This window comes from Panthera pardus, unplaced genomic scaffold (assembly GCF_024362965.1).
Source record: "Panthera pardus isolate Hobbes unplaced genomic scaffold, ASM2436296v1 HiC_scaffold_15, whole genome shotgun sequence".
In the NCBI taxonomy this organism is placed as follows: Eukaryota; Metazoa; Chordata; class Mammalia; order Carnivora; family Felidae; genus Panthera; species Panthera pardus.
The window spans coordinates 35,117,036-35,139,797 of NW_026526710.1; the positions used below are offsets into that span (position 1 = coordinate 35,117,036).

The following is a 22,762-nucleotide window of genomic DNA, read 5'->3' on the forward strand; positions in this document are numbered from 1 at the left end:
TTATCCAACTAACCAGAGAGGCCTGCTGCTTGCCCATCATGTAGAACCCTCACACTCTTTAGAGGTTTAGGGGACTAGACCAGTATTAGGAGAGGCAGAACGTGGAGAATATTCCTGCGTGATTCAGCTTTCTTCATCTCATAGGAGGCACAGTTATCGCTGAAGACGAGGAGGCAGGGTTGAGTTGCAAGTGAGCAAGAGTCAGAAAGGGAGAGTCGGAGAGGGAGGGAGCGGAGATCATCTCAGAGGACTAAGGAACAGCAATGAAATCAGCTGAGTTTGAAAATTGTGGGTTCATAGTGGCACCGAGCCACAGGACCAAACACTGGAACACAAGATGGGAATATAGCTCTCCAGGCTAGCAGGACTTACCTGGCCTGCTCTGCACCTGAAAATGGACCTTGTTTTGCAAGAGAAGCTGCTTCTCATGAGGAGGGCTCTGACCCTTCATTTTGCCATGAGTTTGCTTCCTGCACAAGGCTCCAGCTGGGTGGTGTGGGTGTCCAGCACTGGCTAGGGTTCTGTCTCCTCTCTGTATCTCTGTCTCCCAGCAACCAGTTGGCCACTGTTCTAGCTCTTAGAGGTGGGAGAACTCTGCCAGACTCTGCCAGAAAATCTGGGCCCCTGAATAATTGTTATGACTTCCTTATACACAGAGACCAAAGAAATTATTGACCCCTGCCTAAATCTGCCTGAATGAAATCCACCAAATAAACAAATAAATAAATAAACAAATAAATAAATAAAGACATTCAAGAAAGGTTGGAGTATGAAGATTAGCAGGAGAAATAATTCCCTGTTTTGGCTCATGCCACCTTTTAGTTTCCCAGGTAAATGCCCAGGAACTAAAGAATGTCTACTACCTTCTAACCATTTTTGTCTGTTATTTCATTAAATAATCAGCAATCCCATGAAGATAGTATAATGATTATTTGACAGATAAAGAAAACAGAGTCTGAGAGTACAATAAAGTCTCCCAACATCAACCACTGGCAAGTGGCATTCCTGACTTCCACACCTATGCTCTTTCCAGTATCTTATGCAGAGAGAAAAGTTAGACTGGAAAAGGAGTATATGAGGTGAATTACGGTGTAGGTGGCAGGGCTGGGGGAGCGTTTGACCCAGCATGTCCACTGGATGGGAGTAGCAAGCTTCACCATCCATTGAGGGTATAGAAATATGTCTATCCCTCTCTGTTTCTGATGCCTGATGTGGGCACCTGACGATTGTGGAGTTGGGCGTAGTAGGTAAGAATCAGAAACAGTCAGGGAAACCACTGCTTCTGCCTATTCCATTCTAGAGACTCAGTTCTTCTTGGAAAATTAAAAGATAGATATGTTAATTATGCTTAAGGACTTCTTTTTTCAAATGGAAGGTCTCTCATCTTACTGAGGCAACCTACTAGTGTAGAAACATAGAAAATCACTTTCCCCTTAATGCATGTCCAACTGTCCAGATAGTGGTGATGCTGGTGACCTTGATGCAGCTTAAATATGGGTACTGTCTCATGTGCGAATCCTGATAGACCCGGCTTGATTCTTCTCCAGCGTCTCCTGTTGCAGTTGTATCTGATTTTATTACCAGTTTTTGTCCGAATCCACTGAGGGACTGGGATGGTTCCACTTTTCTTTCTTGGCCGGGAATTGCTGGACCCTGAAAGTCTTGTGAGAAGACGTGGGGAGGAGCAGTCAACCGCACGCCCCACAATGGCAGAAAAAGGGAGAGACAGCCATGCTTATGGATATGAGATACTGATCCTGACTCAGGTAAAAGTCCGGCATAGCCCCAAGGGAAAGGGTCTTTGTTTTACACTGTGGTCAGCACGCTTGCAGCTTTCCATGGATCCACTTGCAAGATTGAAAGAAATTATTCTTAGGGAGCCTGGCTGGCTCAGTCGGCAGAGCACATGACTCTGGATCTCGGGGTTGTGAGTTCGAGCCCCGCGTTGGGTGTAGAGATTACTTTAAAAATTAAATTAAAAAAATAAATTGTCATCCTCTTCAGCCCTGTGCCTTGTATATCACCTCCTTATTCCCAAATAAAAATCATCCCCCATGGGGCTCAGTGGGAGGAAGGAGGTGTGCTCTTCCCTAACGTCTGGGCTTTTGTTTGCATATAGCTAGATTTAAAATTAGAGTTCTCATAAGAGACCCATCTCACACCCAAAATAGTCTTTCTCTGCTTCTTATTCTGATGTATCATCTTTAAAAGGAAAACCCAGACTTCAACCTTACGCCCACTAGCATCCCTTTCAAGTGATCCCAGTTCCCCCATTCTTTCCACAGCTGAAATGTCTTTGTGCAACAATTCGTGTACATGTGCTTTGCTCTCCCATCTCAGTGTGGGCAGGGATCGAGTTTGCTGAACTGCCTCAGATTCTTCTATAAGCTAACTACAGCTGCCCCCCCCCCCCCCCCCCCCCCCCGTCCAGTGGTCCTAGCTAGAAAGTGTTGATAAAGGAAAGAAATCACCCTCACATGGCTTCATTTAAGTAGATTCAGACCCAGTTTTCAACACAGCACAAGTGGATGGGGAGGGAGAAGACAGAGTCCCAGGCACTATAGGGCCGCCGGGGAAGGCTCTTCATAATTTGAGCCCAAATTTTCTCAAATGAAATGATGATATCTGCCCTGTCTCACAGGGTCGTGAAAGGATCCGGTTTGATGCACGTGTGAAAGTGCTTTGAAATACAAGGTAATAGGGACGCCTGGGTGGTTCAGTCGGTTAAGTTTCTGACTCTTGATAGCGGCTCAGGTTGTGATCTTGCTGTCGTGGGTTTGAGCCCCACATTGGGCTCTGCGCTGAGCATGAAGCATGCTTAGGATTTTCTCTCTCCCCCTCTCTGTCTGTCCCTTCCCTGCTAGTGCTTTCTCTCTTTCTCAAAATAAATAAATAAACTTTAAAAAGAGATAAATACAAGATAATAATATAAATAAACAGATCTGTGCAAAAACCAAACAGTGATAACTTACCAAAAGATCTTCCTGGCTCTATGTGATGAACTAACCCAGGCCTGTGCTCTCTGTTATGATTCCCCATAACCATCTACTGCAGGATGAGAAGTTTCTAGGTTATGAGTGGGGGAGTTAGTATGGAGGTGCCCACCTCTGAAATGGAAGGAATTTAGTTCACCAGTGTTTTGGGTTGTTATTTTGTACTTCCACTGAGGAACAGACTAACAGCTGGGGAGGAAAGGAAAGGGAGAAAGAATCTTAAAAAGTAATTACCAGGGGTTTTATAAGACACCTAGGGAGACCAGACTTACCCACATAAAAAGAGTAGCACCGCAAAACAGGGCCCATAATGTGATTAAATATTACACAGGGGCACCTGGGTAGCTTAGTCGGTTAAACATCCAACTTCGGCTCAGGTCATGATCTTATGGTTTGTGAGTTTGAGCCCTGCATCAGGCTCTGCGTGGAAAACTCAGAGCCTGCAGCCTGCTTCGGGTTCTGTCTCCCTCTCTCTCTCTCCCCTCCCTGCTTGCTCTCTCTCTCTCTCTCTCTCAAAAATAAATAAACATTAAATATATATATATGTATGTATATATATATATACAGAATACAAATAGATGGTATAAATCTTCATTAAGTGGCATGCATGCAGGAATACAGTAGAGACGCATTATTCTGGAAGATGCATTCAATGAAGGGTGATGGGTAATAAAAACTATTGACTACATCTGTGTTGAACAATCTGGAAAAGGTGTATGGGCCAGAGTGTGAAGGGAGCCAACTAAATGCAATCCCAGGAGCACATCTGCTTCATTAGCTTTTTTCTTCCTCAAAGACTACAGAACAAATATGAAATTTACCTTTAGAAGAAGAGAGTTATCTCCACACTAAGTGAATGTCTAATGGAAAAACAGAACAAACTCCATTAGAGCTTTTTTCTTCAAAATTAAAGGGGGTTTTGGGATGCCTGGGTGACTTAGTCAGCTGAGCGTCTCAATGTGGATTTCAGCTCAGGTCATGATCATGCAGTTTGTGAGTTCGAGCCGCACTTTGGGCTCCATGGTGGCAGTGTGGAGCCTGCTTGGGATTCTCTCTCTCTCTCTCTCTCTCTCTCTCTCTCTCTGCCCCTCCCCAGTCACTCTCTCTCTCAAAGTAATTAAACTTAAAAAAAAAAGAAATTAAAGTGAGTTTTTAGTTCTCTAGAAACAAAAGCGTGGAGGCGAAGGAAGTAGGAATTTCATCTGCTTGACCCAAGCCCTCCTGTTGAATGGCTTCTCCCAAAGCCCACATCAGCACCTCCTTTTCCTGGGCCCAGGAAAGATTATCACTCAGACACTGGAAATGCAAACAATCCCGGAGCCAGTAGGGAATTTCCACTCAAGGAACATGATGGCAAAAAGCTGGAAAACAGAAGGGCCACAACTTCATCCCAGTTACTTTTGCTCCAAATCTACAGCTCTCGCCAGACCATGCTGAGGATGTCCCTTGTTCTGCTTTCAAGAAGACATCCATCTGAGTTGGCTCCTACGTGGGTGGGTGTTGCCTGAAAGATTGTTTGGAGCAGTGCTTTCTTCTCATCTGAGAATCACTGTCTTACTCAGCTGCTCTCACTATAGTAATCTATTATACACTCAGGTTTTCAGGTGTAATGGAGAAACATTAGCTCAAAGTTTTGAGGCATATCAGAATAGCTGGGGGTTCTATGACAGTTCCCAGGGGCTCTGCCATACAAGCCAACAAATTGGAGACCCCTCAGGACAAGTTCTAAGCTTCCAGGATTCATTCTAAGGATTTGCTGGTGTCACAGCCGTACCCATCAGCAACATAATTCAGAGATGCTTCCAGGGACCTTAGAGTTTGCCTAAGCCACATGTTCACTTAGGAAATGCCTCCTCAGAACTGTCTCAGATCTGGAACAGGTGATCCAAAGCACATACCTGTCCCAGGCAACCAAGGATGTCTGATTACCTTTGAATAATCCAGACTTTGTTTTTTTCCTCTTCTCTTCCGGGCAGAGCAAGTGTGGGACCCACAGGTGGCATAACCAGAGAGGAATGGTAGTATCCTGGCCCTAGGTGATAACAAACACTTATTGGTTGTTTGCTACATATCAGACACTGTCCCAAGCATTTCCTGTGTATTATTGCTTTTAATCTTCACAACAACCCTACAAATAGATACCGTTAACCTTACGTTACATAGGAGAGAACAGAGATTGAATGACCTGTCCAGGGCAGGGGTTGGTAAGTATTGGGGCCAAAACCCTCAGCCAGCTCAGGGCCGGACCCTTAGCAACTATGATGCTCTGTGTCTCCACATGCTTCTTCCTTTCTGCTTCAGGGGTGTGGAGAAAAGGAGAAGGGCCTCACATAAGCAAGACTGGAAAAGAGTAAACACTTAGGCCTGAGGAATTGCTGCCTTATGGCCATCAAGGGGAGCTCCTGGCTGTCACTGAGGAGGCGATTTCTGCACCTGGGCTGTTCGGTGGGACTGGTGACAGAGAGTTCATAAATGCCCTGAGTTCCGTGTGTGGGAATGCCAAAATATTTGAATAATACTTAAGTATAGTGTGCATATCATAAACCATGGTCTAGCCTGGCAGGTTTTTGTTTGATTTGGTTTGGTTTTAATATTTTGAGAGAGAGTGCGAACAGGGGAGGGGCAGAGAGGAGAAGAGAGAATCCCAAGCAGTCTCCATACTGTCGCCACAGAACCTGATGCAGGGCTCAAATTCAGGAACCTTGAGATCATGACCTAAGCCCAAGTGGAAGTCACATGCTCAACCGACTGACCCACCCAGGTGCCCCTAGCCTGGAAGTTTTAAACAGAGAAGAAAGTTACTAGAAAACCCTGTCACAATAAAGTTTTTTTTTTTCTTTTGTCTTCTTCTCAGACCTTGTGGGGACTGAGGTCAAGAAAGAGAGACCTCATTCCACCCTGGGTCTCAGGCTTTGTAAATCCACAGCAAAACCGCGGCACTCACACTGCTTCGATCCTTTACTCCACCTCCCCTCAGAGATGCAGATTTCACCACGGAGCAAGTGCCCTTCTGAGGAGTCTCCCTGTCTATGCGGGGGCCAGGAAGGGGGAGCAGGGCGCCTTCTCCCCTTCCTCCCCGACAGGGAGGGCATGTTGAGAACTGCCTGGTGGCAGAGCTCCAGCAGTGCAGCTGTGCCCCCGGTCCCCACCGGGTGGAGGGAGGGCCTTGGGACAATGCAGACCTCAGGACAGCTCTGTGCAGAGCGGTTCTGCCCGTCTCAGCATGCCCTCAGTTGAAAGGTTCTCGCCTTAGTCTGCACGGAAGACAAGAAGTAGCTTGCAAAGGAGATTTTCAGCACAGTGCATAGGGAATTAAACCTATATTAACAATAAAATTGGTCTGTGGAGTGGAAAAGCTGGAACGGTGCTGGCGTTCCCTAGGCAACAGGCTGAAAATGTTCATTCCTTAGAAAATCTTTCAACTGGCCATGGCGCTTTCCTGACAGTCCCCGTGGCTGAGCTCCGGAAAAATAATGAAGGTTATGGATAGGAGATGGTGAGTGCCAAGAGAGCGCCCCTTCAAGTCAGGATTGCTTTTCTTGTGTTTGGAGTTGGATTAGAAAAATGAGCTCGCAGACCATGATTGCTGACACAAATAAATCCATAACTATACTGAAAAACACTTGAAACTTATCCTTGCAATAAAAGGCGGGAGGGAAGAAAAACCTATTTGCCTCTTGGTAAGCTCCAGTGCTGTGATGGAAAACTCCGTTATTCCTAAGAAATATGTGTAATGAGCATGTGTTTTTGTCCAAGTCGATTTTATACTTTCACCTAGCCTCTGTTCCATAGACTAGCCCAACAGCAGCTGGGCTGAGTGTGTGTGTGTGTGTGTGTGTGTGTGTGTGTTCACGTGCTGTATGTGTGCAGTTTTTCCTAATTATTGCAGCATAACTTCCTCTTTGCTTTACCAGACTAAATCTCCACAGTGAGACATAATGTGTAAACTTCTTGTATGTTTGCTTTTTTCAGTTCTAGGGAAAATCCGAACTGCAGTGGGCAGTGCCCAACTTCTCATGGCCCAGAAATTCTACCAGTTCAGAGAACTGTGTGAAGAAAACCTGGTAGGTAACATTCCCCATCACTACCACTTCCCAGTTAGTCAGGAGGAGATCATGTTGTCAAGGCTGCCACAACTAATTTTGAACACTCTCTCGCCTGAAATAGAATTTTCTGAGGAATCTAATTTCCTGCTTTTCTTAAAATTAGAAGTATTTAGGGGCGCCTGGGTGGCTCAGTCGGTTGAGCATCTTACTTCAGCTCAGGTCATGATCTCATGGTTTGTGGGTTCGAGCCCCACATTGGGCTCTGTGCTGATGGTTCAGAGCCTGGAGCCTGCTTCAAATTCTGTGTTTCCTTCTTTCTCCGCCCCACCCCCACTCACTCTTGGTCTCTCAACAACTAATAAGTGTTAAAAAAATTTTTTTAATTAAAAAAAATTAGAAATATTTATTTTATACTTAAATAATCTTAAAAGAAAAAATCCAATCAAGTTAAAACTCCATTTCCTGCCTTTTTTTTTTTTTTTTTTTTTTTTTTTTTTGGTAACCGAAATGTTTCCAATTTCCTGGCTTTCCCAGGGCAGCCCTGATTTCAGTATTCTTACCAAAGTATGGAGCAGCCTGATATTTCAAAAATGATATTACCGAAAACCATTTTGGATAATGATGTTCCTTCTGAAATAGCCATCAGTGCCTATCTCATCATCAGGGTTCTCGATTTTAATTTAAGGCCAGAGGTGGACGGCATCACAAAGTGTAGATTTGATCTCCTTGAGACAAATGAGTAATTCATCCTTGTTGGACGTACAAAAACCAAATAAAGTAAAATGAAGAGACAGAAACACCACTAGCGTCAACAACATTTTTTTTAAAGGGACTACAAAAGACAAGGGCAAGAGCTTCCTCACGTATGTCTTTTTAAAGAAACTGCTACTATTCTCTGCAAGTGTCCTTCCACAATAGCTTTTATTGGTCAGTTGTTGGTCACGCTTGCTCTAATATAAAATGAAAAGCCACTTGTTCATCTTGTGGAAAGTAAAAACATGGTTATTTGCAATCTCATTGACTATGATTTTAGAGTTTTAACCACATCTTGTTAACAAGGACAAATATAGACTGGAGGGGATCTATCAAGACAGGGTTCAATCAAGAGAAAATGGAAAGCCTGCAAAAGTTGGTGTTCTCGGTCCCTTTTCACCAGACTTTTCTTTCTGAAACCCCCCTTTGGGGCTGTCCTTCACCTCCTCCTCACACCCGCCCCCCACATCTGTAGTTTGTTTTCCTCTCCCTCAGCAAAAATCCTTCCACCTTCCCAGAAATTCTGTTCTGGATTATGGGATAACATAGGTTAGTAAATGTATTGGTAAGTGAATTCAACAAATATTTTACTGAGCTTCACTCAGTGCCACGAACAGAATTCCTGCTAATTTGTAAACTTGCTAATGTGTCACAGATCCTCATTAACATGGTTCTGTGCTCTTCAAATGTATGAAAGTTCATAGAAAGCTGTATTTCTCAAACTGCCTAAAAGATACATGGAAGCCAATATGTACGCCCTATAGGGCAAACAGCACACTTTTTCACAGAATCATATAATAAGCAGGTATGTTATGAAGTAGAACACAAACACTGTGCAAAGTTTTGATGATGAAATTGCAGACAAAACATTTTGAAAATTTCGCAGACTTCTAGGAAAGGTTTGTTAAAGCCAGCTTTTGACGTTTCCTGGTTCCTGATAGGCTCACGTGCCTGAGCAGCGAGAGGAACTTAGTTGGAAATGTGGGCAGCATGTTAGAGGCAGGAAGTGGGACTGTGCCTCGGGTGGAGGGCCATGGATGGCTGGTCAAATCGTGCCTCAGAAGGGAAGGTTCAAAGCCCAGTATGTGCCAGAAGCCATGGCAAGAGCTTTAGGATATATGATCTGGTTAAATCCTCAGAGTGACCCTATGGAGCAGATAGTGACATTATTTTTATAACAACTTTACAGTTGAGGAAAATGGGCTGGAAAAGCTAAATAACTTGGTCAGGAATGAAAAACAAAAACTAAAAATCAATCAATCAGTAACTTGGCCAGGGTCAGCTGGTAAGAGGCAGAGCCCAAGATTCAAATCCCAGTCTATCTGACCTCAGTGCCTGTTTGACAGCCCCACCACCAGCCCCAAAGATTTGAATTCTAGTCCACGCCCTCCTAGAGGGACATGGGCAGATCAGTCAGCCCCACCTTCTCTGCAGCAGGAAGCGTGGTGGCCTGGTGGTGGCATTTCTTAGGTCTATAAAGCTGCACAAAAGTGTCCCTAAGATTGGGTACAACCAGACCCAGCTCTCCTTTCTTGAGTTCTTACTCTGAGGAGAACACTTGAAAACACCTGAATATTATCCCAGACTTGACTTTCAGGCATAGAATAAATGGATGAGCATTACTTTTTCCAACAAAACTAAACTCAGGAACCCAGCCCCCCCCCTCATCCCTCCACACCCTCCATCACCTCTAACCTCCAAGTGGCCTGGTTCAGACTAAGGCGAGGGCTGCAACTCTCTGTGCGTGGGATGTCACATGACCCACAGTTTCTCTTTCTGTCTGCTTCCCCATCTGTCCCCTTGACGACACAGGGGCAGTGATTCTTGGTGAGGAGGGACCAAATCGCCCATCATACAGAATTAAACAAACTCTTTGGGCCTACCAAACAATCATTTCATCACTGCTGCACTGAACCAATTTAGCCGATAGGCTTGTGACCTAAGAGACTGTAGTCAACTCCAAAATATGAGCAATTTGGTTCTTAGTTACCAGTGAGATGAGGAAGACCACAAAACTCCATTTGCAATGTACTTTGTTAAAGCTATTATCTGTCTGTTCTGAACCTAGATGTTAAGAAAATTTTTTAACTTACTAAATGAAAATGCTGCAGAGAAACTCTTTAATTCAGGTGTCACTAGACTAGGGTTTAATACTGAACCAAATACTGACAAACTTTAGAATTTACGTCTTCAGTGAATTCTAGAACTATGGACAGTTTTAGAAGTATAAGTTTATAAATACATTTTAACTTGTATTTATTTTGAAGGCAGACCAATAATGCTAGTCCGTGAAAGGGCTAAAAAGTTCTTTCCAACCTATTAACTTTTCCAACCTATTAACTTTGATGAGCACTGACCTTGCACTTCCTGAAAGTTTTTTTTTTTTCTAAGTTTATTTATTTATATTTGAGAGAGAGCACAAGCAAGGAGGTGCAGAGAAAGAGGACAGAATTTGAAGCAGGCTCCAGGCTCTGAGCTATCAGCACAGAGCCTGATGTGGGACTTGAGCTCATGAACTGTGAGATCATGACCTGAGCCAAAGTCAGATGCTCAACCGACTGACCCACCAGGTGCTCCTGAAAGTTGGTTTTTAAAGTACAAAATGGGGGCACCTGGACGGCTCACCCGGTTGAGTTTCTGACTTCGGCTCAGGTCATGATCCCACAATTCGTGAGTTTGAGCCCCACATCCAGCTCTCTGCTGTCAGCCCAGAGACCACTTTGGATCCTCTCTGTCCCCCCTCTGTGCCCCTCCCCCACTCCCACTCTCTCAAAAAGTAAATAAAACATTAAAAAAAAAGTACAAAATGGCCTCAGGTTATTATATGGCATGAGGTTTCACAGTATATCCAATTGGCTTTAATACCCACAGGAAACCCAAACTGACCCAGATGTAAGCCTCTGACATCTGGAAGCTCCCATCCCCATAACCATGAATCCCTTTAGCTGCCATTGGCAGTAGTGATTAATATTGGGCATGACACCTTCAGTCTCCTAGTTATGTTTTTTCTGTTTTACATTATATAAATTCATGGTTCATACTTTCTAGTACCTGTCAGGGATATAGGGATGGGGCAAAAAAAAATGTCAATCCTTAAACACTGAAGACTGTTTAATATTATCTAGAAAGTGGGTCATTACAGACATCTATGTGTAATATATAGATATGTGTTCTTGCATTTGCTATTTTATGTTATGGTTGATTTAAAACCAATTCATTTCCCAAAGATTTAGTAAAAGTCCTTGTGAGCGCCTGAGTGGCTCAGTCAGTTAGGCATCCGACTTCGGCTCAGGTCATGATCTCACGGTTTGTGAGTTCGAGCCCCACATCCGGCTCTGGGCTGACAGCCCAGAGCCTGGAGCTTGCTTCAGATTCTGTGTCTCCCTCTGTCTGCCCCTCTGCTGCTTGCATTCTGTCTCTCGCATTGTCTCAAAAATAAATAAACATTAAAAAAAAAAAAAAAAAAAAGTCCTTGTATGATAAAATGACTTCCTATATTAGTAACATCTTAATTGTTAAACACATGGTACATTAAAAGTGCAGTTATTTGGGGGGCACCTAGGTGGCTCAGTAGGTTAAGCATTCAACTTCAGCTCAGATCAAGATCTCGAGGCTCGTGAGTTCGAGCCCTGCATCAGGCTCTTTGCTGTCAGCACAGAGTTGCTTCAGATCCTCTGTCCCCCTCTCTCTATGCCCCTCCCCCACTTGCACTCGCTCTCAAAAATAAAATAAACATTACAAAATATTAAAAATGCAAATTATTTTCTTACTCATCATTTGTTTACCCTATCGTTTCCCTCAACATGACTGTTAAAACAAGTCTTATTTTAGATTTCTTATCTGTTCTCTGAATAAGTTGGATGACATGATGTCAGATTCCAGCTCCACTATCCTCCCCACCCCCACCCCCCACCCCCGCCGAAGATGGTGTCTTCATTTAAATATGTTTTAATGCATCTTGTCATAGTTTTTTGAAAAGTTTGGGTTCTCTCCTCATACCACATTGATAGATGTTGTATTACAAAAGAAGAGTTTTACAACCTTGACATTTGAGAATCACTGACTCAGATGAGTGTATAAAATTACCATTTGAAATGAAATCTTTTAAGAAGAGTCAAACCCATAGAAAGAAAGAGGAGAAAAGTGGTTGCCAGGGGCTTGGGGGGTGGGGGAAAGGGAAGACATTGGTTGAAAGGGTACCAACTTTTGGTTATAAGATGAATAAGGTCTGAGAATTTAATGTACAACATGGTGACTATAGCTGATAACAGTGTATTGTATAACTGAAATTTGCTAAGAGTAGAACTTAAATGTTCTCACACACACACACAAAGATAATTATGTGATGTGATGGATGTGTTTATTAATTCTATGGGAGGAGTCTGTATACAATGTGTACATATATCAAATCTTCGTGTTGTACACTTTAAATATCTTACAATTGTATGTTTCAATTATTCCATAATAAATCTTTATAGATAGATAGATGATTGATAGAGATGATAGATAGATAGATAGATAGATAGATAGATAATAGATAATAGATGATAAAGAAAGAAAGAGAGAAAGAAAGAAAGAAAGAAAGAGAAAGAAAGAAAGAAAGAAAGAAAGAAAGAAAGAAAGAAAAGAAGAAAAAGGAAGAATTACCATTTGTAGCCTCACTTTTATCTCCTATTTGAAAGCCAAAAGGAACTCATCCCCCTTATGTTATTTGAAATATTTGAAAATGCCCCTTTGGGCCTGTGCTTGTTGTCATCGATTGCCTCTAAAGCACGAATGTTTTTCTTTCTCTTGTACAGAATCCCAATGCTCATCCAAGGCCCACTTCCCAGGATCTGGCGGGGTTCTGGGACATGCTGCAGTTGTCCATAGAAAATATTAGTATGAAATTTGATGAACTTCATCAGTTAAAGGCCAATAATTGGAAACAGATGGATCCTCTTGACAAGAAGGTAGAACAATGTAGATTTTGTATGGTTCATTTAAAAACCTGCACAAACACTGGACAGTCTAAATAGGCTTCTGCATTCAGTCTTGCTGTTTACAATGTGAAATGGAGCTGATATCATATTAATCTCATTGTAATGACAATGTTTACATAGTAATCATTTGGGATATTATCTGTAATATGTTTCAGGCATATTTTTAAAGAAAAACCTGTCTTTGTGAATTGGAAAATGGGAATGTGGCTTTTTTGTTAATTAAACTTTAAGTTAAACCATTTTAGTCACTGGAAGGAACTGCCTCCATTTTGCTTTTTAAACTAAAATAAATGACATCTTCAGTGCATGATTATATAGAGCAAGAGTTCAACTTCCTTACACCCTAGGATGTGTTTCTGAGAAAAATAGGAAGCCCTGAAAACTAACCGACTTTGATAATCATTTCATAAATATAGTAATAAAGAAACCGCTGTTGTTCAAGGTTAAAAATATACACCATAAAGGTTCACAGTAATCATAAATGTTGGGATTTTTTTTTTTTTTTAAGAGTTTTACTTTTGGTTGACTTGACTTGGGGAATATTGCTCACTGGGTTTCTCATTCAACAGTTTAGAAATAAAGGTTCAAGCTATTTTACTTTAATTAATAAACTGCAATTTTCACATTTGATTATGGTGGTTCCACCAGGCTCACACAGGTATCCAATATCCACCTCCCTAGGTTGGCCTGTCATGCATGACTTTTTTAACTCTTTGCTTTCCAATGGCCTGAGGTTGAACAGGTCCAAGAGATTCAGCCTCTAAACATGAGGCTTGTGTGTTCCCATGAAGCTCCGGTAGCCTGCCCTTTTCAGATCTCCTTGCCTGTCAGAGAGCGAACAGTAATCCAGTCCATTTTGCTGCTCTCCATCATGGTATCCGGGTTCATACAGTCAGTGGACTCCCAGAAGAAAGCCAGTCCCAAGGGCCGATTCATAATCAGCGAGAGGCTCAGTGTCATTGTCCCTCATCTCCAATTCTATCGCCATTGACCAGGGGTTTTAGTGTTAAGCATCAAAGTACCATTGATATATGTGTGGCCTCTTATGTGGGAAGCCGAACATCCGCACTCAATCTAGTTTTCTTTAATCTGTGTTTAAAACTATGTACTAAATAAGCTTTTAAATTGTTCTTATTTTAAGAAAACACGACAGATGTACACACATACTGGTAATTTAGTTTTTAGAGCTGATCCATCTAATTCTCACTCATTGGGTTTTTTTAAATATTATTTTTTTAAGTACAAGGAAAGGAAGATATGGCTAAAAAGTTTCCAATATTCATACTTTTCCAAATATCACCAAGTTACCCAACAGTGAAGACTTAAAATGTCCAAAATTTGTGATGCTAAGAATTGACATATGTAACCTGTCGACACGTACACAGTGAGTCATTAGTGAACTTGATTTCTAAATTTTTTTACACTTTGTCTATGACCAGAGCTTTTCAGCACCCCATGAACTTGAGGGGAAGAAACAAATGAGCACAATCAGAGTTGGCCAAATGCTGTTTGCACTCTGGACTTCCCTTTTCTGTCCACACAGACTCCGCCTTAATCAGCCTGCGGGCAATTCCAATGTAATAAGTTTATCTAGGCACTTCACCCAGGCAAGCAAGGAGGATTTGCTGCAATGAGTTTAAGTGTGAAGATACAGAGTATACCCCTTTGGAGAATCCTAAAATCCCTATTTTAAGATAACTGTCACATCCATGTCATGAGAATTGAAGGTATCTTACTAAAAATGAAAACAGCAGATTCATATGGACCTTTTCAGAGAGTCTGAAAACTCATTATCCTTTTCTTTAAATTCCTTCGTGGTTTAGATTCGCAGCTTGCCCACTGCATTTTCTTTTTTTCTGTGACCCAAGTGTTGAATGGCCTTTATTTTTGCAGTGGCATTTTAACGTTTATTTATTTCTGAGACAGAGAGAGACAGAGCATGAACGGGGGAGGGTCAGAGAGAGGGAGACACAGAATCTGAAACAGGCTCCAGGCTCTGAGCTGACAGCACAGAGCCCGACGCGGGGCTCGAACTCATGGACCGTGAAATCATGACCTGAGCCGAAGTCGGCTGCCTAACCGACTGAGCCACCCAGGCGCCCCTGCAGTGGCATTTTAAAATATCCAACCATTTCATAGTTTGCTGATGCTGAGAGGAGGAAGACCTCTTTCAGTCCTGGGTTAAATTTTCAAAGCACAATGTCTGTTCCTGTGATTGGAATTGCCTTCTGGGCCACCACAACCGTCCTGAGGCCCCTAAGGAGTGACATCCCAGCGGGATGTTTTAGGAGCCTATCTGGGAACGGATTCCACCCCCCCCCCACCCCCCTCCCCCACCGAGTGGAGGAACCATCAGTGTCCTCCCTCCAGGGTGACCCCGGAAAGTCTATTGCTGTGTGTTTGTGTGTGATGTGCAGACGGGTATAACTCACAGTGGCATCAACAAAGCTAAAGAACACAGTCTTATCATCTCTTCTTCCTCATTTGGCCTTTTAGGTTTGGATGGGTGGGCCCGGGGAGAGAGGGCGGGGATGTTTTTAAACTCTGAGCCGAGCTTGCACCCGCAGCCTCGCCTCCTTAGAGGGGACGCAGGGTCCCCAGAGGCTGCTGCTGCCGCTGCCACCCTAACCCATCCCTGGCACCCGGAAGAGTCTGGAGCCTCCAGAGAGAACCACACTAAATATGCCGGGAGCCGCAACCTTTCAGCAGAGGGCATTTTAAATACCCACATCCTTCCCTTGGAGAGACTAGTTCTGCAATTCGGCCTTACCCTTGGCCTTAAGCTTACCGGTATTCCTTTTTTTTTTTTTCCCCCTGCATCTTTTGAATACCCAAGCCAGAATAATAAAGAAATATATATATGTACATTTTTTATATGTACATATAAAAATATATATATGTGTGTGTATATATATATGTATACAGAGTGCAGATCAGAACTAACCACCTTTAGGTTTAAAAAACAAACCAAAAAACCCAAAACCAAAATCAAAAAAAGTGTGCGTGTTCTAACTACTGACCTATCCCAGTTTTTCCCAAGCTTGTCCTGAGAAGCTGTGTAATGTCCTGAACCTTCTGCTTTGATCAGGAGAGAAGGGCCCCTCCTCCAGTGCCAAAGAAGCCGGCGAAGGGCCCCGCGCCGCTGATCCGGGAGCGCTCGCTGGAGAGCTCGCAGCGCCAGGAGGCCCGCAAGCGCCTGATGGCCGCCAAGCGCGCCGCGTCCGTCCGCCAGAACTCGGCCACCGAGAGCGCCGAGAGCATCGAGATCTACATCCCCGAGGCGCAGACCCGGCTCTGAGCGCCCCGCGCGCCCCGCCGCGCCGCCTCCGCGCTCCGTCCTCCCTCCGCCCCCTCCCCGCCCTCCGAGCCCGTCCGTCCCGGAGCTCAGTGACTTCCACTGTCGCGGTGTAGTTGTCGGTCTTGCAGGAGCCGCCCCCCTCCCCCCAGTAGCCCCAGCCGCCCGGACCGGTTTGCCCACGTTCTCCACCGAGCTTCGCCACCCGTACGGACGCGTCACCCACCTGCCTCATCCGGAGAGCCGGCCTTTCTTTTCTCGGCAGAACCAAACCCACCTGTGTAGAAATGGCCCCTTTAGGTCGCCCACCATCCTCAGTTCTCCCAAGTTAGTCTGTCCCTAGAGCTCAGCAATATAAAACCATAGGGTATTTCAGAAATCCAGTAGCACAGGGTGAGCCTTTGGGACTTAACCGTCTTCCACGTGAAGGAAACTAGGGCTCCGACTCCCTTTATTTCCCCTAAACGGTTATTATTTTGTCAAGCAGATGGAGCACTTTATTTCCAACCTCAGAAATCACGCCATCTCACCGGAATCGATGAGTGACAATCCTAGAGGGGACGAAGTGGGGCTGGATATGTAGTGGGGAAGGGAGGAGCAAACTCTGCAGGTGCTGGGGCTTACCTGCTTCACTCACAGCTGCACAAACTGCCTCACTGTTACTCCATCCATCACTGCTTCAAATGTGTCCATCAGCAGAAGATTGTAAATTCGATCTTTCAGGGAAATTAATCTATTCTGAAAGGCAATAAAAGGAAGAAAGGCAAGGAAGCACTGCTAGTTTAAGATATACTACGTAAGGGATTTTTTTTTTTTGTCCTATTATTAAGAAAATTTAGACCTGAAATGTTTTATCAACTTTTACTGTACTATGTGTATTATATTGTTGTGATGGTGGGGGGTCTTTAAAGGGGAAAGCGTTGGTCCTCTTAACGTGTTAGTGTCCATCCTGGGGGGCCTACCTACTACGCCTATAAGTACACACCTGGTCAAGAAGTGCTGTAAGTGGCAGCGAGGGTGTTTTCGGAGAGAAGTTTGGATTTTCCTGTCATCCCTTTGAATGCTACACATCCATCTGTTGTAACCCGGTAGTTTGTAATGCAGACATATTTTCGCCTTTGGTCTTCTCTCCCTCCTACCCAGAGTCCTACCAGTCCCCAGCATAAGGGTTTCGTCCTGTGTCAAACCGATAAAATAAATTCTCTACCCAAGTAGACACGCGGCCTCGTTCCAAAGAGCTGCCCCTCATCTTGAGGTCCCAGGTGGTGAGAGAAGAAATTTGACCTCAGCAGTTCAGCAGTCACGAGGAAGGGGGGAAAGTCGTGATTCATAAGCACTGAAAGAAACCCAGGCTTTTGGCAGAGAATGTGAATTTACACTTTTAGTCCTGACGGATGGGCAGTGTGCGCTAAGCATCTAGCTGAAGTTATCTTTAAACGCCCTTACTCGTAGCAGTTTAAACATTTAGGATGTGGTGATCTTAAAGTATCACTGACATTTTATGTCCAGCTCCCACTCTAAAGCATTAGAAATTACCCTTGAAAAATGACAGACTAAAAACACACATCAAATAAGCTTGCACCAGAACTTTTTTTAAAAAATATACTCTCGTAGCCAGGTGCTAATTTATTTATGAAATTAAGAGAAGTGATGGGTTCTGGCAACAACTATTTTCATGGTCACATTCTAAAACCACTAGGGAATTCGCTACCTCTCAGAGCCACTGATGCTTTGAGCTATCTTTATAAACAGGGCACAAATGTTTACTGCTGTGGTTTACAAGAAAAGGGCTACTAACCTATTTAAAAACCAACCAACCAACTTTTAACTAGGGTGGACAAAGCACCTTGAGTGCTTTGCAAAATTGGAGCTGACAGAGATTTTGAACTTCAAGGGTTCGCTTGTTTTAAAAAGAATACACCTTTTCTTCAGTTTGTAGCAGCAACGGAAGGTCACACAAAGTTTGCAGCCAGTAAGGCCATCTGCCACCTTGGGTAGCCTATAGTCCCATTCAATCCTGAAAATGACTTGGAACTCATAGATTGACGTGAAGGAAGCGACATCCATCGGAAGACCCATGTTCCCAACTACAGCTCCGTGCCCTGAGGTAGAGAGAAGATTGGGATTAAGAAATCGATTTCTAATATGACTCAAGATCATCCTACAGTATTTTATTTGGAAACCGGTTTAGCCCAGGATATTTTAAAGAGAGACAAGAGAAGGCCTATTTATCTTGTCTATGTGAATGGTATTTGTATATTCATAAGCTATTTTTGGTAAGGATTTTAAATCTTTTAGCTGAATGCCTACAGGCATCATGACCCTTGCCTTCCTTAAAACACAAATTGTACAAACACTTTATAAAAAGCTAATTATTGATCTTAAAACACGACCCCACATAAAGCTGCCTGTTAACCATTTGCCCCCTTAAGCTGACATCCATGAGCATAACCTTTGTCACATTGTTCTTTTTGATGTAATTTGTAGATATGTTTTTTAGTTCATAATGGAAAATGTATGTACCCTGAAAAATTACTTATTTTGTTTAACTTTGGTATAAAGCTGTTTGGGCATTTTCTTGGGGAGGGGGGGAACTACAAAAGAAGTTTGTCTCCCACATCAAAAAACGTTCAAAGAAATTAAGTATTTATTATATTTTTTGCAGATGTTTCCATACAATTCACATAACCTTTTTGTAAAGAGAGATGAAGAAATGGATTAAAGATTTTTAATATTTGAAATGGTAAATAGAACTAATTTATTTGTAATATATTTCTGTTATTTATAGATGTTTCCTTAATGTTTTACTGTGCATTACCACTTTAATTTAAGCCTTATCCTTGTGAATTTACCATTTCTTTTTTAAAACATGTCTAGATGCATATTTTAAATAACTGGAATGTAAATCACTAGCATATCTGAATTCCCAATGTAATTTTTAAAAATTATTTTGGTTTGGAAAAAAAAGATTCATTTGAAAGCCTTCAGATGGAGGGGTGGGGAACATTTTTATGGCTTTATGAAGTGGAATTTCATAGGCTTATTTACCTAGATTGTGTGTGGACAAAAAAAAAAAAAAACAAACAAACTGTAAATAGATGAATGTTTCCCATAATGTAAAAAGAAGAAATTAATAAAATAATTAATGCACTGCTTTCAGGTCTGTGTGTTTTCACTACAAAGCCCTGCTTCTTCCAAAATGCAAGTAATTGTCTTTGGAGGGAATAATTAAGCAATGAAGAAATATATCATTCTAACTTTTATTGTTAGAATACAATAAAATACACGTTTAGGTTAGCCGCTGGTGAGCAGATGGGTAGACTTTGTGTCCTATGTAAAGGATCAAAATACTGAAAACCAAAAGGCCTTTTACCATGGCCTTTTACCATACACGATCACGCGCATATGAAAGTTTCAGATGAGAGCTGTATATTTGTGAAAGAAGTTATCGGCCTCTCAAACGTGCAAATCTGTACAGATTTGACCCACCTGGATTTCTTCGCAAACATTTCATCAGTTTTGTTTCCTACACGGTTCCTACCCTGGAGGAGATAGGGGAAATCAGAATAATGCTTTGTGGTTTTAATTTCATCCCCGAAGTAATGAAAAACTGTGCTCACTGAGGCTTAGTGACTTGCCCAATGGGACACTACTATTAAGTGACAGATTTGAGGGGCGCCTGGGTGGCTCAGTCGGTTAGGCTCCGACTTCGGCTCAGGTCACGATCTCGTGGTCCACGGGTTCGAGCCCCGCGTCAGGCTCTGGGCTGATGGCTCAGAGCCTGGAGCCTGCTTCCGATTCTGTGTTTCCCTCTCTCTCTGCCCCTCCCCCATTCATGCTGTGTCTCTCTCTGTCTCAAAAATAAATAAACGTTTAAAAAAAATTTTTTTTTAAATAATAAAAAAAAAAGTGACAGATTTGAATCCAAAAATCTGAAACTTTGTTCAGCTTCCTCTTCAGTAGGGTCTCTATCATTCTTCCCACATTTAAAATGGATAATTATTTGCCACTGTCTGTTTCCGCTGGTTTTCATCTCAGTCATGTTCATAAACCTTACTTGAAAAAATTTTTTTAACATTTAATTTTGACAGGGAGAGACAGAGTGTGAGTGGGGAAGGGGCAGAGAGACTAAGACACAGAATCTGAAGCAGGCTCTAGGCTCTGAGCTGTCAGCACAGAGCCGTCGCAGGGCTTGAACTCACGAGCCCTGAGATCATGACCTGAGCTGAAGTCCGATGCTTAACTGACTGAGCCACCCAGGCACCCCATAAACCCTACTTTATACACAAAAATACAGATTTACCTCCCGCCCCCATAAAGGTAAATTAGAATGTTTTATGAAGTGGACTTGAACTTCTCTGAAAATGCCAAAGTCTACACAGTATTTTCTCCCCACAAGTACTTGGGCAAACCCATCCATCCATATGTAACAAACATGGAAATTAAGCAGCTAAGCCTCCTTTTCTGATTTTTGTACGTAAGCAAGACCTTTACCAATTACCAAAATAACATGATATACTTCTGAAACTGTTTGAAAAGAGGATCGATCAAGTGGCTCATCGCTTGTAAGGCTGCAAAGATCTCATTACCTGGGTTCGTGCACTGACTATTCCTGTAGTGTGAACTGCAGTTTTACTTCTTGCCTTTTACCAAATTAATCCTTATATTTCACTGGGGCTTCTTAAACATTTCGGCCAATCCCAAAGCAAAGTGCGTTTGTTTTTGCATGTAAAAAATTTGAATTTCAGTGAAGCAAATTTCAATGGCCCATGTTACAGGGTCCACTCCCTCCCAAAAATGTAATTTTGTTTCTTATGGAAATTGAACAAAATTGTTTGCTCTGAACATGAGTTTTTTTTATATCTTTGAAAGCCACCCCTTGAAAATACAAATCGACTTTGGTTTAAATAAATGGCATTTAAAAATCATAGTGTCTGAATGTGTTCATTCTCAAATGCCAGTGATACTAAAGGGTCTGAAATTTACCTCAAGTTTGCTCAATAGGCTCTTTGACTTTAAGCCACTAAACCAAGATCAGATCAACTCCTTTTGCAAACAGTAACTGGTGACCCTGTCTGAAAACCCTCTCTGGGTCCCAACTCATTTACTGTAAGTTCACAGACTAGGTCTCAAATTGCTCTGTAAGTCACTCATTATCTCCCCTAAAGCAGGGAGAGGAAATAGTGTGCTGTTCCTGGTCTATATGCTTCCCTGCGGGCTTACTGCGGGCCTAGGGAGGCATCACCAGACAATCACAGGAATGTGCGAAACCCCAGTACCGGTGATTCCTGATTCCTGAGTCTCCATTTAGCCTGCCAGTGGATGATTTCAGTACATTTCTATGTAAATGAGCACGAGCCTAAATTTATAGCAAATGGCTGAAATCAGGAAAGCGTTCTGATAAACACCAAAGGTTAAGCCCTGCCATGTAGCTGATGGAACTGTTTTGCTGTTCCTGGCACCAAACGTTTTCACTAGTGCTTTTGAAGATTGCTGTTCTTTCCTCTTCACGCTTCTAGTTTTCCTTCTGGGAGGAGGAAGATTACTTGCTAAGTAAATCATTGTCATGGGGAGCTTCCATAGAGATCACAACAAAGAGATTTTTCCATAGAAAAATTCGCCTTTTCACTTCGGAAAGAGGGAAAGGGAAGCAAATTGTCTTAGTTTTCTCTTCTGTTACAAAGAGGAAGATGCACTCTCCCTATTGACACTAAAGAAGGTGACAGACAACAATTACAGGTTTTGTAGTCTTAAATCCTTGTCGTTTGCTGCTTCTGAAGGTCAATGCTCCCGTGTAGCTAGCCTTCTGAGATTTACCCACATAACCATCAGTTGATGAATCCTTCCTTCTTCTTGGGAGGCATTTCAAGTCCAATGCCTGCAAGCATTTTCTATTATGAAAAATGAGGAGAAACATCTAGGAAGTTAGATAATACTATATGGATGTCCCCATAAAGTATATTGGAAGAAACATCTCTCCAGGTTAAGATACAAACATTTTGCTAACTTTAAAAGAGGCTCCATTTGAAAGGATTTGGGGTCCTAAGCAATAACCTCTTGCTACCAATAATGTTTACTCCTGTAAATTTAAAAAAAAAAATTTTTTTTTAAGTAATCTCTACACCCAACATGGGACTGAAACTCACGACCCCAAGATCAACAGTCTCATCCCTCTCCATCTGAGCCAGCCAGGTGCCCTGTGAATTACATTTTTTTAAATAACAGCTTCATCCCATCATTTCCTTTCTAGAGTAAGTCCTAGTGTACTTTGCAACCTTGGCCAATACAATGTCTGTTTGTAATTCCCAAGTGTGAGAAGAAGCAGGCCTTAAAGTCAGAACGTAAACAAAGATAAGCAGGAGAGAGGTTAAATAGTTTACTCTTAGAATCCTTTCCAGTTTGGTTTAATTTAACACATTGATCAAGAGCCTCCCCTCTCCCCAGCACGTTCAATGAAGGGATTTTCTCTCCTCTGCAGCATGGCGCCTGGCCAGAGTAATACCTGGGAGGTCTTAGTGAGCCTAGCACTTCCAAGGTTGAGCTTGTCAAACATGAAAGAGCAACTCAGGGGCTCCTGAATTGTTTCTTAAGTTAATCAAGCAAGGCAATGAGTCTGGAATGATTAAAGGAGGACCCTTTCAAAAGAGCTGGTGTCTTTGCATCTAGTCTTGAGTTGATACACCAAGGATCCCT

At 42.7% G+C, this 22,762-nt stretch overlaps 1 protein-coding gene across 22 annotated transcripts in view; it reads left to right on the forward strand.

Annotated features, from left to right (window-relative positions):
* The window catches only part of DLGAP1 (DLG associated protein 1), an 893,154-nt gene extending 873,930 nt beyond the window's left edge, over positions 1–19,224 (forward strand). For 19 of the 22 annotated variants that reach the window (XM_053902457.1, XM_053902459.1, XM_053902453.1 and 16 more), the window contains 3 exons: positions 6,966–7,057; positions 12,592–12,744; positions 15,863–19,224. In XM_053902457.1, coding sequence (XP_053758432.1) covers positions 6,966–7,057; positions 12,592–12,744; positions 15,863–16,072 — 455 coding nt within the window. In that variant the 3' untranslated portion in view covers positions 16,073–19,224. Of the gene's footprint in view, positions 1–6,965; positions 7,058–12,591; positions 13,092–15,862 lie in introns of those variants that run through there. The other 3 variants (XM_053902468.1, XM_053902471.1, XM_053902469.1) reach the window with 1 other exon arrangement.
* The last annotated feature ends 3,538 nt before the right edge of the window (positions 19,225–22,762 follow it).